Here is a 19,310-nt window from a genome sequence, read left to right on the forward strand (position 1 = left end):
TCTTTCCCTTCTTCTCATGCAACGGTGAATTACGTGACGTCATTGTACGACGCCATTTTCGAAGCGCGTGCCAGAAAGCGTACGGGAGCACTGACGGATTACGTCGTGCGAGAATGTCCTATGAAAAATGTCCTAGATCCGAAAAGAAATTTGTATACATGTGTATATATACATAGTATCATCTTGTACCCCAAGTTGGACCTTGAAAGTTTCCTAGATTCTAAATCAATTGAATTCTGGATGTTTCGTAATTATGCTGGATTTCATAGTCTATGTCATTCTAGATCCCTTAAATTCTATGTTAATTGATGTTTATTTATTTTAAATCCTACACCAATTTTTTTTAGATAAATACGAGATGCTTGAATATAACTCATTAAAATTACTTTAAATTGCCTGAATCCGGATCATACAAACTCTAATTTTGATAATCCATGATACTCTTTAAACTTGCATACCTTAGAATCTGGTATCTTAGTTGCTAAATGGTTTAAACCATAGCATCTTTAGATCCTGCCTCGGGTTCGCTGCATTCCGAACACAGTTCATTTATCAGAACGGTAAGAATGTTGAACTTGTTTATCTAAAACCAGACCACAGATTAAAATCGTACGCGCGTCTGTACTACGAATAAATTAATACATATAATTCATTTCTTTATCGCGTGTTCTTAAACTAGTCAGTATCAATGCATGTTCAACATTACTCTTATTCAAAAGGTGCTTAATCTTTTAGAGAAATTAAATTAATTTATTTAAAATAAAACTCTAAGATTAAATTGCATATGTAGAAAAATAAATAATTGTCGACGACATATCAAATTTATCAATTCATTCTCTGTAGAAGGTAAATTAATGTCTTCTTAGAAGTCTTATTAATTATAAGACATTAATTCAGTTTCTGAAAATAAATCGGCAAACCTGATATCAAGTATAGTAACATAAAATTGAGTAAAATTAACAATAAGTTTGAATGTAAAATGATGCAATAGTCAATTTTAATAAGATTTTTTTTAGATGAAACGTAAATTATTTCGAGACTAAAATTCAACACTGAAAAAAAATCTGGTTGCATTAATTGAAATTCTGATTGAAAATGAATAAATCAGAATTATCTGGTTGAATCTATTATATGTATGATTCTAGTTGCGAAATAACCAAACTTCTGATTGATATGATCAGAATCTTTTAGTTCGTTCATTTTCAACCATAAATTTTTCTCGGCGAAGTAATTGATCGCTTCGCAATATCGACAACATTTCTAATGACGAAGCTAACGTGACGACTTCCCACGGGAAACAACAACGGCAAGCCGCAAAATAAAAGCAGCGTGATGCATGTGTGCGAAGACATCGCCATGTTAAGACGCGGGCGCGTCATCCGGTAATTGCGATTTATTTCTCTTAATCACTGCGTAAATAGCAGCCAATTTATACGGTTCGAGTTAATTTCGTGCAATTATATAATTACTGAGCGCGGCGGCCATCGTGCAGGCAGCAAACCTAATCGGTTTGCCGAGCCGAGCGCCGTAATGGCGGCACTTAAATTTAAAGATACTTCAGAGACTTTGCGCGCACCAATTCACCCCTGCTGGTTCAACCCAGCGCGCGCGCTCGTTTCACCCTCTATTACTCTTTCGCGAGTTTCTTGATCAGAACACGAATTTCTGTTACCTAAGTTCTTCACAAACAAACTCACAATTGTGAGGTTATTTTAGTAAATTAATAACGATTAGGTTTATGCTTTTTAATAAAACTTCATATTTTATATAAATTTCATATATTCATAATTAATTTTGAAAAATTAACAATTGGATTTTGTCTTATAAATGTCAATATGTGAGTAACAACAGAAAAAGGGTTTTTTATTCTTAACAATTCGCAACAATTTTTTATTCTCTTGAAATAAAAAATACTCTTTAAAACCCTTCTAAATTTGTTATACTTACTTATGTAACTCTTTTTTTGTATACACAAAACATTAAATTCATAGTATTTATTTTTATTTCACAATGTTCCGCTGCTCGAATGAAAGGGAATTGTAAGAGGGTTGGGATTCATTTTGCGGCACGATGCTTGGTCTCGGTGTAAAGCAAAGTGAGGGTACAAAATCGATACTAGACCTCTTCTCCCTTCTTGGGATGGATGTCACTGTTCCCGTGCTTGGCAGCCATGCCTTTCGTCTAAGAGAAACGGAATTCAGGCAGCCTAAGATCTTGGCAGCTGTGGAAGTTAGATGGGATTCGGACGATCTAAGAATTTGTACGAAAGTGCATAGATAAGGTGCACTTCCAGATTTCATTATAAGTAAAGTCGAGGAATGTAAAATTAGATCAAGAAATTGAGAAATTTAAAATTCGAAAAAACCGACATCACAAGAAATGTTAAAACTATAGAATGTAAAGTAAATAAAGTAACGAACGAAAGATATATTAAATGCAATATATACATCTTAATTGAAAGCACAAAGTCGAAGAGAATAGAGAAACAGGAACAAGGTTATAAAAATAAAAATAACGAGAATTCCAACACGTCGTTCGCAGAATAGCGTATCTCAGAAAATTCCAAAGACCATATGCGAAATTGTGCGACTGCTTCAAGGTGAGGGGAAGGCGTGTAAGCTGCATCAGGGTGCAGACAGATGGGAGTGGTCTCTGTAATCACAATGGGCGTGGTTTTTCACGGCTTACTGCAAATGCATCACGTGGGGTATAAAACTGTGCACAGTCGGATTCTGTCACTTTTACTGGGAAATAAATTATTCGATTCGATTTGATAAAATAAAAAATCAAAACAAATATTTTCCCTCCTCTTTCAAATATATGTATAGAAAATAAAATATAAACGTTTGAATAACTATGTCTAATAATAACATGTAGCTATTATTTAATAATTTAATTGTATTCAGTATATTTTAAACACATTATCTAATATTTAATTATTGTTATTTACACACGATCTAATATTAATTTAATTTAAATTCATCTCAGATATTATTCATTTTAAACTTTATTTTATAATGTACCAAATCTGTGCTCTCTGCACGCACAGGACTTTAAATTTTTCGGCGGTTTTTCCTCGCAAGCAAAAATGTAAAATTAGATCGGAGATGAACAGAAATACCATTTTTCTATACCGCATAATTTAACGCTATTTTTCTGCTTCGCATAATTCACCGACAGAGGAGCGGCGCATTCAAGGAACGAGGGTATGTACGACGGGATCCTGCCGGCGCGGCGCAGCGGCAGGAGCGAAATGTTTTGCGGATGCGTCCGCGGCTTTTTGTCCTGTGGACGATTTTGGTGGGTGAACGCCGAGCCGAAAGAGGACACCGTATGGATCGCGGCTCCCATTAAGCCCTTATTAATTGCGAGCATCTGAGGGACCGACCGATCTTTCTTGCGCTACCTGCGCGCCATTCCGAACAAAGCTCCATCCTGCTGTCGCTCGACATAGTCAGGACACGGTACGATCTTTGATACGCCATCGATATGCCGACAATCCGTACGCAAGTATATCAGATGCAATGGGGATCGCGGCGATGTAATAAATCAGAAACAAATATTACAGAAATCCGAGAATGAAACTCTTATTCTAACTCGTTAATGACAGTGTCGTTGCACATATGTTTTATATGTACCTACATGAAAAAGCTATGCAATGACAATATAACGATACAGATAATGTCATTAAGAATTACAGAATAGGGCGTAAGTACTTAATTCAAAAGTCTTTCTCGTAAATCATTTTATTAATTATTTTGTAACTCTTACAGGTCTTAATATTTACGAATTGAATTGTAAATATTATTTAAGAGAAAAGTGTTGACGATTATTTCGCTGAGAAATAAAAAAAGATCAGAGACAACGTATGTATTGTTTCACATTTGATTTGATCACTCGATGGAAATTCTTTCTTTTTCTTCTTCGTTAAAATTAATATCAAGAACCCGAGGCTATTTATTCTTATGAAACTAAAAGAAAACGCGATAATCTCGCGACCAGTTTCGCCAACAACGAACGCGACCGCTATTTATTAAACTGTTAATTTATTTTTCCTACACGAATCTCACAGAAGTAAATATCATGAATATTTCGCATATTCTGCGTGCGCGTTTCTCTTAGAACGGAGCTTATTTCAATGTCCATTCGCCGTTGGTGAAACCGAACATGGAAAAGTCTACTTACTTACCGGAGAGGGGTGCGTAGTGGCCGTGAGGATAGGGCGGCGCCGAGGAAGCGTCGACGAGGGATTGCGACGGCGTCGCCGACGTCCACTCCTTGTAGGTCGCGGCGTGCGCGTGATGCGCCGCGTGATGAGACGTATGATGGCCGAGGCTGCGTGCACCACCCAGCAGAAGGCCACTGTAGCTCGCCGCTGCTGCCATATTGTGATGGTGATATTCGTGCACAGCCCTAGGAAAAAAAAAGGAAACATGGGAAAATTCATGACGCGAAGGAAATAATTATGAAGGAAATGATCTGTGGTGTGAGGAAAATAAACGTGCTCTCTCTCTCTCTCTCTCTCTCTCTCTCTACAAACATGTACTTTTCAGGTCAAATATATGAATAAAATTAACTACTGACATGTAGCGTTTTGGCGCACAGAGGTACACGGAGATATATTGCGTCAAACCAGCACATAAAAATAGCATCACGGTTTTCAGCATGTCGATATATGTAGTCACCTTGATTATAGTGTGTCGCGATCGATGAGAATCATAAAATAATACATGTCATCAGTATCCGATGCCAATCTCAAAGGGGTAAGGTAAAAGGAGAGAGCAAAAGAAAGAAGCGGAAGAAGGATAGCGACATGGATTTAAAAGCGAAAACGAAGAGAGCACAGGTAGGTATGTGAAAAATACTAAAAACCGTCGGGAGCAGGTAACGCCGAGATCTTTAGCACTGATCTGACTACATCTATAAATTACGAATCTGTCACCGTTGCCGCAGGAAGAGGATGGAAAGTATCAGCGACTTCTTTTTTCTCTTTTGTTTTAATTTTCTTTACTCCACTCCCCCATATGTAGCGCGTAACTCTTTGTCATTTCTTTTTCTTCACTTCCTTTTGTTCTAACGACAGTTGTCGCTCTAAAATCAGTTCGTTGATTCGTTCAATGTTGAATTTCAATATCATGTACTCATACACAACAATATCGCGCTTTGAGAATGTAGAACAGACATACGAATCAACGCGCAGTTATGAGAAAGAAAGATAACAGAAATAATAAATTGTCGAATAGTTAATTCAGCACGGTTACGGATCGTGTTTAAAAAATTCTCGTTACACTAATTAACGAGCTATGTAGCATTTAATGGCGCGCTCACAGAAAAAATTCCTAGCATGTGGTCTCGGTTTTACGTCTCTACGGTGTGATGAGATGCTGGAGTTACACGCAATTACTCGATGCGCACAATCAAGAATCAATGGGACGTGGACACGCCGATATTCCATCGCACAACTTTGTAAAGAATGTCTATTAAACAACGGGAAAAAAGCAAACTATGCCATTTATGTAAAATAAAAAAAAAAGATATATAGATAGAGAGGAGAGACAGAGAGAGAGATAGAAAAAATAGAGAACAACAGCGATCGGTAGCACTGACCTGTGATGGTACTGCGGGTAATGCGGATGCCACGGATCCGTCGGGTACTCGTAGACATCACTGGGATGCTGACTATTCCAAAAGGAAGGGGGAAAGTTCCTCATGGACATAGGGGAGATATTTTCTGCAATAAAAAAAAACAATTTTTTACAATGACGGCGCTTTTAATGACTTGCGCGAGAAAACATGCGTCTACGAGAAATTCTTGGAGGGAGAAAAAAAGAAAGAGACAGTCTTTTTCATTTTTCGATATAAAATTCTTATTTTGCCCTTAGAAAACATCAGGGAAGAGCGATGGAGAGATCCTACCGGTTGTTTATGTAACCTTTCTCGAGCGCGTGCGACTCGGCGCCTCTCCGTCGGAATCTGATCGAAGAACATTCTATTCTCTGCTGCTAAATATCGTGCTATTCTTATTTTTCCTGTTTAGAAGCGCGAGTCGTACATTGTAAAAAAAAAAAAGAACGGTTTTCAGGGCAAGCACAAGCAATGCTATAAATACTGGTGCCAAAGCGATGATCCTCAAGTGATGAATACTACCGATAACTCGTTGTTTCTCTCTCTGCGGGAAAGATATTCTCTCCCCCGGAAAACGGGTTCCAACCGCGCTTCCACCAGAAACCACTCGTCCTAACTAGCGGGAATAAATAACGTCGCTGGCCGACTAAATCATCGTAGTTTGTAACAGCGGAGTAAATTAGCAGCCGGTATGCCTCTCCTAGCAGATAATCGAAGCGACTTAGCCGGAGATGAAATCGCGTACGTGCGTGCGCGCGCGTGCGAGAGGGGAGGGAATTAGAGGGCATAAATCGTGGACCGGCACGGTCGACCTCGCGTTGGTCCACAACCTTCGGTCGCGCGTTCCGATTGGTCGAGGATGGATTAAAAAAAAAGGAAAAAAAAGGAGAGAAGGAAAGACGAGAGGAATCCAACGTGAGCGAGGACCGCGCGAGAGGATTGCAGGAGGATACACGACAAGCTTCTGGCTTCGAAGTGGCCGCTTGTAAAACAACCAAGCGGTACCCTTCTGCTTTCCGCCGATTTGGTCCCGTGGGATTCTGCCTGCCCGTTTAGTGAAGCCTTTCGAAATCGTGGGAACGAATATATTTTAATAAAGAATCAATCAAAAGAATCGATCAAACTATCATTATCATACTTACATTGATTAATTGCCTAAAGTAATGCTAATATGCAATTAATAGTGTGTCGCATAATATATGATCATGATAAAGTACGATAATAAATCACATAATACGTATGATAATAATATGATAATAATCATGATAATTTAGATATTACAATATAGAACAATGTATTACATTATCGATTTATTGCATGCAAAAAAATTTCGATAAGTTATTTATCATTAAATTACCTTTAAAAAGAACACTAATCGATATTCGTAGAATAATTTTTCATTAAAGAAATTCTTCGACAAGATGACGTGATACCTTGAATTTTTATAGATCACACTTGCCACGGATAAACAGACAATTTTTATTATATAGGTTGCGACGCGAGATCGAACATTTTACCACACAGTTGCAGTGGCCTAACCGGTAAATCAACATTGAAATACCAGGTCTTACATAAACAGGCGAGTCATAACGCATGAAGTTATGATCCTCGATAGCGTGGTAATAACACGTACAATTAATTAATCGCGCAAGTCTGAAGTATATTTACAAATGAGCTATAAATTAAATTGATTTTTGCTTGTCGATCAATGAATTTCCAAATCAAGACTGCATCTCAATCAACAGGTCCTTTTGCTTAATAAAATAATATTTTTTAAAATATTGAAAGGAGGAAATTGTATAAACAAAACTGTTATAAAAGTTAATTTTAAAAATTACTTGCCATTAGCTTAACACATGTCTACAATATGTTACATGTATGTTGCACTTTCGTAAAGTATAATTAAAGAGATAATTAAAATGTATTGCATGTATAGTCATGTATTTTCATCACAAATATGATCCTTTAATTCTCGAGATAGACAGGGATACGGCTGAGGACGTCGTGGGACCGTTTGCGGCCCCTCTCTAGTATCTGCCTCGGTCTCGGTTCGCCGACTGTCCTTTATTTATTAACGCAATTAAAGAAACAGAGTGTCGACCGTCTGCAGTCGGCTTTATTCTTTGCCGATGCCGCGACCGAAGAGAGAAAAGGTATCGCTCTACGTGGAGGAGAACAGAGGGAGGGAGAGGTACGGGTAGAAAGGGTTGTCGAAGCCTGGTTAGCCAATAAGTACCCGCGTGTTCCTCAGAACTTCAGAAAACGCCGACGTTTTAATCGACGACTTGCGACTCTTGATACCGTTTTCGCAATCGCGTTCACCCTTGGTCCTTAGACAGCAAAATATTTTCAGGGTAATATTATATATACATATATATGTATGTATATATATGTATATACATATAATTGAAATATTGATTTCCGATTACCACTCTGTTAAAATAATTAATTACATAAAAATTTCTTCGTATAAAAATAATCATAAGGTATTTAAAAGTACTTTTAAAGTATTTTATTAGCACATTTTTATATACTAAATTGATTTAATTAGGTAAGTATATAAGATATTGTATAACTTCTCTCAATTTGTACACAATCCCCAAAATAACTCATCTTTTTACGCAAAACAATTTCTGTTTGCTTCAAACCGGAACCCACCATATTTTTTCAAGCCAATTACTCGAATTCCTTTTTAATTCCGAGAGTAACTCTTTTCTCTTTCTATCTCTTTTCTTCCATTGAGCCATCCCTTCCTCTCTTTCCCATGCGCGTTTTAGGCTCAAAGTCGCGTTCGGTCCTTGTACGTACGTTACCCGACATTCCGCGGCTAAAACTGTCTCCTCTCCATGCTCCACTCCCCGTCTTCCTTTCCCTCACAATGTCTTTCCTCAGCGCTCCTCCACCATCCCTCTTTTCCCAGAGCAGAAGCTCTTAATTTACCATTCGTACGAGCACGGTCGCGGGAAGTTAGAGCGCAAGCAGAAGAGAAGGAACGATGAGCGAGGAAAGAGGGCGAGAGGGAAGTGGTGAGGCGTAACAATTAGGTCGTGTTGTCTTGAATTCTAAGCAGGCTACTGAACTGATCCTCGGCGCACTGTGGTCGGGATAAATGCGGCCTTAAACGACACCGATATAGACAAGCTTGCCGATCGCTTGCCAAACCCACTCGCGTGCTGACAATCTTCCCTTCGTCCTCCCCTGCGGTCGAGGTGTTCCTTCTGCTCTTTTCTCCTCACTGGCCTGCCCTGCCCTGCTCGCGATTTAAGTCGACGCGAGTACGAGCGAGCTACAATTGTCACGAGGCTTGTTAGCCTTGTCGTCGCCTAATGGCGTACTTTATTACTCACTTCGAAAACATTTCGGCGTTGAAACGTTTCGACTTCATTGAGATTGAAAAATGGATGGATCACAAAATTCGAGCATCACGATCGATACCATGAATAAAGTGAATTCCGATCCATTTAGGATTCAAAACAATTATATTTAAAATTCTTGAATAACTTTACATACACTTTAAAAACTATAGACGTGGATTTAACATCATGCCAATGTTTATATTTTACTGCATTGGTATTGATATAAATATCAACATAATATGTGTGTGTGTGGATTTAACATCCTTATTTAAATGATGTTAACATCGATATAAATTCACACTATGTTGAAGTTTATATGCCAACACCAACACAGTGAGAATTATATTTAACCCCCATAACGTTATATTTCTTAAAACGTTTGTATTTTTTTAAATAAGTTATTTTTCTCTAAATAAATAGAGAAAGATAATCATATTTAACATCTTACCTTTTAATTTATCGTGTGCGAGGGCCCTTTGAAAGTGTTCCTCCACTTCTGACGCCGCGTCGCCTCGATAATGCGTAAACACGACGCAATTCGCGTTAACGTACTGCGCTCTGCTCTCGCCATCGTCGGAGTCCTCGGTCGTACCGGCACCCACGCCTGCGAGCCGGTGTATTAATACGCAGGTGTTCACGTGACGATACACACGTTGCTGTAAACCGAGACAATTAATCGTCTCACCGTCTGTCGATCTGTCGTCGTCCAACGTTCGCGAGGGTTGCGAGGTGGTGGTTGCGAGGGGTGGTCGCGGTTGCGGCGTTGGCCTTGGGGACGCAGGACTCGGCGCGGACCCTACGGAACCTGCACTGCTCGGCTGACCTTGAGGGACGCTTCCGCCGGCGCCGCAAAGCTCGATACCGGCTGCTTCCAAAGACCTTTGATGCACATTCAGCTGTAACAACAAGCAATTAGTCTCGTATGCAACATCGTCGATTTTTAGAGATTTTAAACGTTAGTTCTACGATTTTTATGTCTAAGAACATTTCTGGATTACATTACGCATACATATACAAAAATTATGTATTTAATAAAGATTCTGCTGACTTTTAGGCGACGTGACTTGATGGAGCCTTAGATCGCGCAATGTCTTTTAGTTTTCGAATTACACAGAAAGAACAATTTTGTTAAAATATCTGAAAATTTAATTAGATACAGATCTGAAAATAATGTTGTTGGTCGATATAATAATTACGTGGAAAACTCAAGCATGATAAACAATGCTACAGTTTGAGTATCCTACATAATTATTTTAATGATCCATTAAAATTCTTTTCAGATCTATCTAAATTTTGAGATATTTCAGCGAAATCTTTTTCTTGTATACTATTAATCTTCCGGATCCACGGTGGCTTTACTGAATCTACTCAATTATATTCTTTATTTTACATCTGCAAATTTGAATTATTCTTATTAAAACAAACTTAGAATTCATTCTCTTTTACGAATCATTTGAAATTAATCAATGTCTTTTAACCACCATAAATTAAATAAGCCTCACAAATCCAGCGTCAATATATTCTATTAAAAATATCATATTTTTAAGTTGATAATAACAAGAATTTTATTAATTTATAATATTACTGGAAAAACAAATTGACAAAATTATTGTAAAATTATATAATATGTTGGCCGAAAATTTTTGAGCCACATATATATAATACGTATACGTTGCGACATTTATCTGATTCTTAAATTTTTATAAACTTGCTTTTAAATATCTATAATATACCTTCTTATAAATATAGATTATAAACTTCTGTCACTGTATTTCTATTAGTAATTTTTATTTCACTCTGTAAAAGAGTGCTGTTTTTTTTTTTTTTTTTTTTGGTGAAATGCAGTAGTTGACGACAAGAGTGAAATAAAAATGACTAATTAAAGTGAAGGAAAGATTCTTATGAAAGATTTTTCGTTGGGAAGAATCGTAATTGCTTTTATGCGAACGTTGCACATGATCGTGCTGCTTATCGATTAACACGTTAACGATACCGGTTAACCGGTTATTCCTTAGCACTTCGCGAATAGTAATGATTATAATTATCAGTTAACCAGTTTAATTGGTCGATTGATGTACAGTTTGTATGGCGTATGATCTTTATGATAAATCACGAGCATCATGATAAATCAAATATAAACATTAAAGAATAAAAACCAAAAAAGCACTAGGAAATCCCCTTAAATTCCAGATCTTGAATTCTAAACAACTAAAGACTGTTGTAGGATAATTTGAAATTTTCAATCGTTTCAAGCGTTTCTTCAATTCTAATTCTAACTTTCGATTTTTTTCTCAATTATAAACACTTCAGTAAGAAAAATGTTTTGTTTTATGAACAAAAATTTTGCCGTAACAAGAAAAATTTGGTTGAAATGTATCGAACAAAACTTTTTTATTAAAATGTAACGAATAAAACTGTAATTTTATGCCTAAATTGTTTACTTGATGTAAATAAATATTTTTGTTATTTACAAAGCAGAAAAATATATTTTATAGAAGCAACGAAGTTTTTTTTATTATACAATAAACAAAATATTTGGCTACTGTTAAAAAATAAACAGTTTTGGTGGAAGCACTAAATTTTTTTCCTATTGTTCCAAAACAAGTATATTTACGTTTATGAAAATAATTTTTGTTCGATCAAATTTTGATAAGTATAATGATACGATAACAGAATATTCTGTATACGCATAATGTTTACTCGTACAATCGTTGTTCTAAATTTTCGACGTATTTCTCAAGTACCTTCTATCCTTTAAAACGTTAACACTTTTGTCGTCGATCGACAAAATTCTCGAGCGGCAAATCGTGTGAGCCAAGGAGAAGCGTGGCCGACGATAGCATTGCTCGCGTGGCACAGTGATCGTGATGATGAGACGACAAGAGAAATACGAGCGTGTAAATACCGACGCATTTTAACGGCGATAGCCGGGATTTTCCGCGTGACATCGGGGCCATGCGTTTTCTCGCGCGCTATAAAGAGAATGTCGACGACGGGAACGGCAGCGGACGGCCCATTGACTTCCACGTTGTCCGCGCGCCAGAATTCGACACCGTAGTGGTCCATTAATCCAACCCTTTCGGTCATCACGCGATCTTTTGTAGTAATCCGTGATAATTAGATAATATGAAAATAATTCGATTTCTCAGACAACTTTGTTTAGTAAAAATTTTAATTGTAATTGTAAAGACGTTTATTATTAAAAAATTAAAAACAATATTAAATTTGAATGCTTAAATAGATCATCCAAATCTTAACTGTCATTTAATTTTAACCATTAAATAACTATATATATACACGAAAAGAATAAGTTTTAAAGTATCTAGACATTCAGCTAGATACGGATCTGAAAATGATTTGTGGACTGTTAAAATAATTATGTAAGAATCTCAAACATGATTACAAAAAGTTTTTACATTCTAGCATTCTTGATTAGTTTGAACATTCTATATAATTGTTTGAAAATTCAACAAAATTATTTTCAGGTCGATATTTATTAAATTTTTAGATACTTCATCAAAACCGTCTTTTCCTACAACGAACATTTAAGATACATTTAAATACAATTAAATGCATATTATTGTTTAGAGTTGCCCAACAGTGATTTTATTAAGATATATTTCTTAGTTTCCTCGATTTTGCGGGAGTAAAAATGCGTGTCGATGTCCAACAAATCACTGCGAATAGTGCTTTCCCTGCCTACCAGTCGCTGAAGAACGACGAGCCGAGCGTTTCGTTCGCTAACCCGCCTAACCAATTACGTGCATGCATCAGCAGCGGTGCACGGAAATAAGCTGACGGTGATGTATGCACCAGTCGACGGAAGGATACGCGGGTATGAGGGCAGAGGAGACACGATGAAGAAGAGAAAAAAGACGACCGACTACGCCCGCGAAAGATGCTATCGTTATCTACGCCAATAAACTCGGGCCCGGCCGTTTCATGGTTGCAGTACATCACCGCCATGATGCACAAAGTGATGACGAGCGATGACCTGGAGGTAGGCGTCGTCGAATGAAGGTATATCCGCTTGTCATCGTGGCTTTGCAACTGTTGATTGGTAGGCGGTTCGCGATGAAAACCGGAGGAGCTTTAAGCTCGTGGCGCAACACGCCTATACATACCCGTCTTGCAGCAACTTGTACGGTTCGCTTTGCGCGATTACAAAGTACCATTTTGAGAACTATGCGCTTGTGTAATTATTAAAATAGCACACGCGAATAGCTCTGTTTAAATTAATAATATAGTAGGAATAAATTGAAGAATCTACAAGAGTAATTAGGATTTACCAATTAAGTCTCTGAAAATTCCAAAATTAATAGTTCTTCAAATTGATGATCAAATTTAATTTGTGAGATTATTATTATTATTTAAGTTTCATTGTGTTGCAAGTCCGAAAATTGGCATGCAATCATGTATATCCGAAGTAAATGTATTTAAAATAAATTACACATAGAATTATTATTATACAATATTTCAACACATCTAACTTTGACCGCGTATAATTGGAGTTTCTTCTTATTTTAGTTGATCTAAAGTCAATTTCTATTTTATCACATTTGGAACTTCGCTTGATTCTAAAGAGATATATTTTGGTAAAAAAAGATAAATAAAATATAAAAAAGATTGTGAAAATCATAAGAGTATCAACAAGGAAAACAACTGCAGAAAAACCGAAAGATTATCTTTTGATAATTTATCAGAGACTGTAACTTTTATTTATCAGAGACTGTACTTTTTATTTAACGCCATCGATGTCCGTTCGATTGCGCCGTGCGAAATTCGCCGCTCGCGGGGTCGAGAGCGCGTAGGAGATTAAATCAAGGAGCAAGCGGGTCTTCCATAGATTACCACGGTGGAACATCCAGCGCCGGTTGGCCGCACGACAATGTGGTAATTAATTGAAGCAAGACCGTCCCCGACAGCCTCTCTTCCTCTTTTGCTTTTTCTCCCTTCGCTTCACAGCCAACGAGCAGCTCTAGCCAAGAGAGCTGCTCGCGGCCTTTCAAAGCATTCCAAAGCGCGAGTCCGCCCGTTCCTCTCCACGGCCACTGCTCGCTTCTTCTTCTTCTTGCCTCCTCCCGCCCGTCCACCCGCCTGCTCGTCCGTCTCGCCCTTCCTGCCGGCGCGGTGTCGAGTCATTTCACGAAAGACCCGAGGCCGCATCTTTATTTCTTTCCCTTTTGTCTTATAGATCTCTACAAGGACTATAATATATCGTATGGATCTTGGCTACCATAGATCGTAACTTTTGATCCTTATAGGCTTATTGGCCTTCTATTGGAGAGTCTCTAAATTTAATCAGATTCATTGAAATGAATTTCATAATGCCGATAATGCGATAGCAAAGAAGGAGTTTCTTTGGGAAATAATATCAATTTCACATTGTAGCCTCACAACACATTGTAGTCGAACATGTGATATTTGGTATTTTTACCATTACTTTTACTTTAGAATTTATTTGCTCCATTTTTACAAAAACTAACAATTGAAAGGTTTGCTGCAACAGTTGGTTAGCCCATTTCATATTAGTCAATTTTTTGAAGTTCATTGAACTGAATTTCTTGGTTGCTGTATATGTATTATAAAATTCAGTTCAATGAACTTCAAATATAGAGACTCTAATAGAAGGTCAATAAATCCAGAATAAAAATTAAGATCTATGATAGAGAGAGAGAGAGAGAGAGAGAAGAGAGAGAGAAGAGAGAGAGAGATAAGATCCATACGATATATTGTAGCCCTTGTAGAGTTTACTTCTTTCAATTTACTCCGTTTTTATAAAATCTAAGTTAATCTAATGTTGCAGCAAACCCTTCAATTATAATAAAATATATCATATGGATTTTTTCCCATTGTGAACGAAATTCATCAGAATAAAAGAAAGAAGAAAAAAAAGGAGACAGTATAAAAATATTCCAGTCTAGATAAGAAGAAATTTTGTTCCGTTAATTTATAGTATTCGAATTAAAAAATTCTTTATACATTGAAGTCCTGCAAAATTTAATTCCTTTACATTTTAATTATTTTTATTTATTAGTTTTCAAGTTTGACAGGCGTTAGGCATTCGATTCCCACGGATTCTTCACGTCCTTAAATCCGACGTCACATTGGCGCAAACTGACACTATTTATCGCCTCATATGAGCAGCCAGCAGCACGCCAAAGCGGGTAACGAGCAGAATAACCCTTTAGTCAAACCTGGACCGCGCGTACGTGTTTGCATTTATATCGCGAGCCGGTGATATTATTCATGGTGTATCTTCGCGCGTTTGCGACGGAGCGCATTAAGCGGATACCGCGCGATTCTTTCTTACGGCGGAATACCTTTATCAGCGGGTGGCGCACCGTTTACTCATTTGTGGACGTCTGGTAGCACTTAACTGTTATTATGAAGCAGAGTCCAGTGGGAGATAAAGCGGGTAGTACACGCTAAAGCGAACGATTAGCTGGAACTGCGAGGCAGGAATAGCGGGCGAAAGAGGAAAGGAAGAAAAGCAGAAGAAGGAACATAGAAAACTCCCGTGGAGTCTGGGAAATGATATTGAACATCTGAAACAATTGGTGTTTAATGAACACAACTAATAGCGAATTCGGTCTTGCTACTAATTAATACACTAAATTAGTGCACTATATTACACTAAAAATTCTATACATGAAATTAGCAAAATTAATGTGACCGAATTCATTATAAGTTATCCAGCATTCAAAAAGCGCGTTCAAGAAATTTAATCTTAATTGGTAATCGTAAATCTGGTGGACCCGGACATTTTCTTCAATTGCGCGTTATGAAAAATGTTTATAATAAATATTTTTCTCAACTTTACATAATTGTAATTTACATAATCTTATTCCTCGAATTTTAACCTTCAAAATGAAAAAACAATGGCCAATTACGTTAATTTTAAGTAAAGATGCATTAATTTAAAGTACACTGGACTCATGAATACTAGTGAAGAAAATCGAAGCGAGAATAGGGTTAAAGTACTACAAGTTTAAGATTAAAGTATTACAAATGTACAAGTCAAAAAATATGAAACGTAAGAAATTGAATATTCAAAGAATCTATATATCATGCGCAGAATGTATATCCTAGATAGTTAACTACTAAAATCAAAAGGGACAAATTGCTAGTAACCGATAGCGATAACGCAAAGATTTTTTCTCGTTACTTTCACATAACATCAATGCGTCTTTAAGATCCACCACAGTGACGATCGATCAAACCAGGAATCCCAGGCATCTAGCGACATGGCGTTTATCGCGAGTTGCATTTGCAACCGTGGAGACGCAGAGAACATCACTATGATGCCGAAAAGAAGGTTGTCCAAAAAAAGTGTCGCAGTGAGGAGGCGTTACACACGTTTTTACATTATCTCCGTGAATAATCGATCGGCATTTTTCTCATTCGCATAAAGTACTAATTGAGACGAGCGATGGCTGAGTCCTCGGTAAAATTCACTCAGGTTGACACGTTCACCATCTTCATCAATGTAATATTAGCTGATAATGACTGTCCGTGAGATTTGGTATAAATCGTTCAATTAATTAGTACGAGGCGTAAGTATGATTAAAATGAGGCGTTAGGCCCCGGTTGGAATCCGGCTCTATTTATCGGCTTTACGATTATGCCATCGGGCGAAATTCATATATAGTGGCCTCCTCATTCGAAGAGTGTTGGAATTCCCGTACAATATTTTCCATGTAATTCCGGGACTTTGTTACTTATCACAATATCTGTTGTAATTCAATTAATCTTTCCCATCAAATACCTACAGTTTACACACACGCACGCACGCACGCACGCACGCACGCACGCACGCACACGCACACAATATTAGAATATACAGTAAATATTAAAAGAATCGACAAGACAACTGAAATCTATGAAATCTGAAATAAAAATTTAATCGTAGAGAAATGAGATTCCTTGCTATTAATTTCTCAAATTTTAATTAAATCTTTAAAACAAATGTATCTTTTTTAAAAGGAACGTGGAGAAAGCACAATAATGTTGGGAATTGCATAGTAGAATCGACATATAATGACGTCTAGCGATCTCGTTGTAATTTGTCGGCAAGATCGCGGCATTGTCCACCTGGCGAGGCCGCTAATGAACTAAGCTTAAAAGCAAAGGCAACCCGTTCGCTCGGCGTGGCTTATCGATAGACGCGATCCCCACAGTCGGACTCCTCTCATCTTCGCGAAGATAGGAGAATCGCGTCGATGAATGGCCGTGTCCAGCAAACAAATTGCAAGATACGCCACGGCCGCATGGCAGCTTGTTACCAGCTTCCCTACTCCGCACCCTTCATCTTGTCCTACATCCCCTTCGCCTGGAATAATCTCTTTCAGTCCTTACCGTCCCTTTTTCTCGATCAAGAGTTCGATCGACAGTATAAATAACGGAAAGTTAAAATTCTACGAATCTTGGATGCTTTATAAATCGTGTAAGAAAGAATACATGGAATAAACAGTTTCAATATACCTATCTAAAAATTTAGCTGTAGATACAGACCTGAAAATAATTTGAACTATCAAAATTTAATTAAATAGAATGCTTAAACAAGTTGCTTGAGTATTAAAACTTTTTGCAACATTATTGCTTATCACATGAATGTCCTATATAATTATTTTAATGGTCCATAAAATTATTTTCATATCTATGTACATATATATATATATATATCTCAAGCTAAATTTTTACATTCTAAAACTGTATTTTTCATCTATTCTTTCACATACACAGTTTTAGATACTGCAACAAAATTGTTCTTTACATGTAGATATCTAAAAATTCAAAGGGACCTAACAATATAAGACTATAAACTTTACAACGTTAGATTTTAACTATAAATATCGAAAGATATTTAATACAAAAGATATTTAAAATTCTGGAAGTGGACACTCATTTTCGGTTTCAAATAATAAAAAATATCTGAGGCCAAAACATCTAAGGACATTGGAGGATTTTAACGAAATGACGCTGAGGCGTGCAGCAAGTTTCACGGTAACAGCAGGTCGCAGCTGGATGTAAATATCGCGTTTTTATTGGACAACGTGCTCGACTGCGAACTTTCAATAACCTGGCGAGGTACATAGTAATAAGCTGGTAATGGTCCTGGTCGGCGAGAGTATAACCCAAGGACGCTGCGGTAGGTAGCCGTCGTTATTGGACACCGTATCGGATCAGACCTGATAAGAGAGCGCTAAAAGCGCTTCGCGTTGCCGCCGCATCTCGGAACCTTCTCACCGTTTCTGGTATCTTCTTTTTTCTTACCGGAGGTCGACCTTCGACTCTGTGTTACTCACGTTTTTATCTATCCCGGAATCACGACGCAGCAGCTGAAAGCGGTTCTTAAACGAGAGCTTTTAAGCGAAGTCGTATGAACGAGAACATATCCATTAATCATCATTGTCCTACAAATTTTAGATAACGTTTAACTTTAATTCAATTAAAATAAAGTATAATAAATCTTGTCTTATAGCATTCTATATGAGGGATTCCGAAAGTGTGAGTTACGCGACCCACTGAGAGAGAGATGAGTAGATTCTTTATAACAAAAATTTTCTGAATGTTAAATTAGCACTTCGTTAATTCATGTAATTGTACAAACTTACACACGAGTACTATGACCTCATATAAAATTAGATTTTTGACAATAGTAAGAATTAAAATTAAATTTCAAAATAAATTACAATTATCAAACTTCTTGCGCCTGAAAATGAATCTCGTCGATGTCGACGTCAAAACATCACTAGAAATATAGGAAACAAGTATTCTTCGCACATATATTTCATTATATATTTGAAAAATAGATTTATAAAATTATATTTAATAAAAATTTAAAAAGTAGAAGGAATAAATTAGTACAGATAAAATGGTACGGATAAATAAATAATCAGTTTACCTTCCTTAGGCCGGGTTGTTCCATCTTTCGATAAACTTCAGCTCACTATCTTATTCTCTTACTCTCTTATGCTCTTACTCTTTCACTCTTTTGTTTATCTAATAGATAAATTACTACATAATTTATTTGAAAATGGAACAACCGATCCTTATTTCGCTTTTTTATATTTATTAACTATAGTTAAATTGTGGGTGTTTTAAAAAGTCGCGATTTTTTATGAAAAACAAGCGAATTTTCTTCTTACGTTCGTATATTTTTTAAGTGACAATAATTGACAGCAGCTCGACAACTGTGCTTTTGGAAAAAAGTACGAGCAGTTTTAAATGTAGTTTTCGCTTAGAAATAGCGTGCTAAATTACAACTATGAGCGGATAATAAACTTGGCAAGATACTAAGACGTAACCGTTCAGATTTCACGAATA

The 19,310-nt window shown here is 37.0% G+C and overlaps 1 protein-coding gene across 6 annotated transcripts in view; it reads right to left on the bottom strand.

Moving 5' to 3' along the window:
- vg (transcription factor vestigial) overlaps nt 1–19,310 on the bottom strand; it is a 57,444-nt gene that overhangs the window by 5,706 nt on the left and 32,428 nt on the right. For 2 of the 6 annotated variants that reach the window (XM_018462253.1, XM_018462254.1), the window contains exons 3-5: nt 9,430–9,877; nt 5,608–5,731; nt 4,186–4,413 (exon numbers count right to left, since the gene is read on the bottom strand). In XM_018462253.1, coding sequence (XP_018317755.1) covers nt 4,186–4,413; nt 5,608–5,731; nt 9,430–9,877 — 800 coding nt within the window. Of the gene's footprint in view, nt 1–458; nt 584–4,185; nt 4,414–5,607; nt 5,732–9,429; nt 9,878–19,310 lie in introns of all 6 variants that reach the window. The other 4 variants (XR_001937038.1, XM_018462255.1, XM_018462257.1 and 1 more) reach the window with 4 other exon arrangements.

Source organism: Mycetomoellerius zeteki, unplaced genomic scaffold (assembly GCF_001594055.1).
Source record: "Mycetomoellerius zeteki isolate Tzet28-1 unplaced genomic scaffold, Tzet1.0 scaffold135, whole genome shotgun sequence".
Lineage (NCBI taxonomy): Eukaryota > Metazoa > Arthropoda > Insecta > Hymenoptera > Formicidae > Mycetomoellerius > Mycetomoellerius zeteki.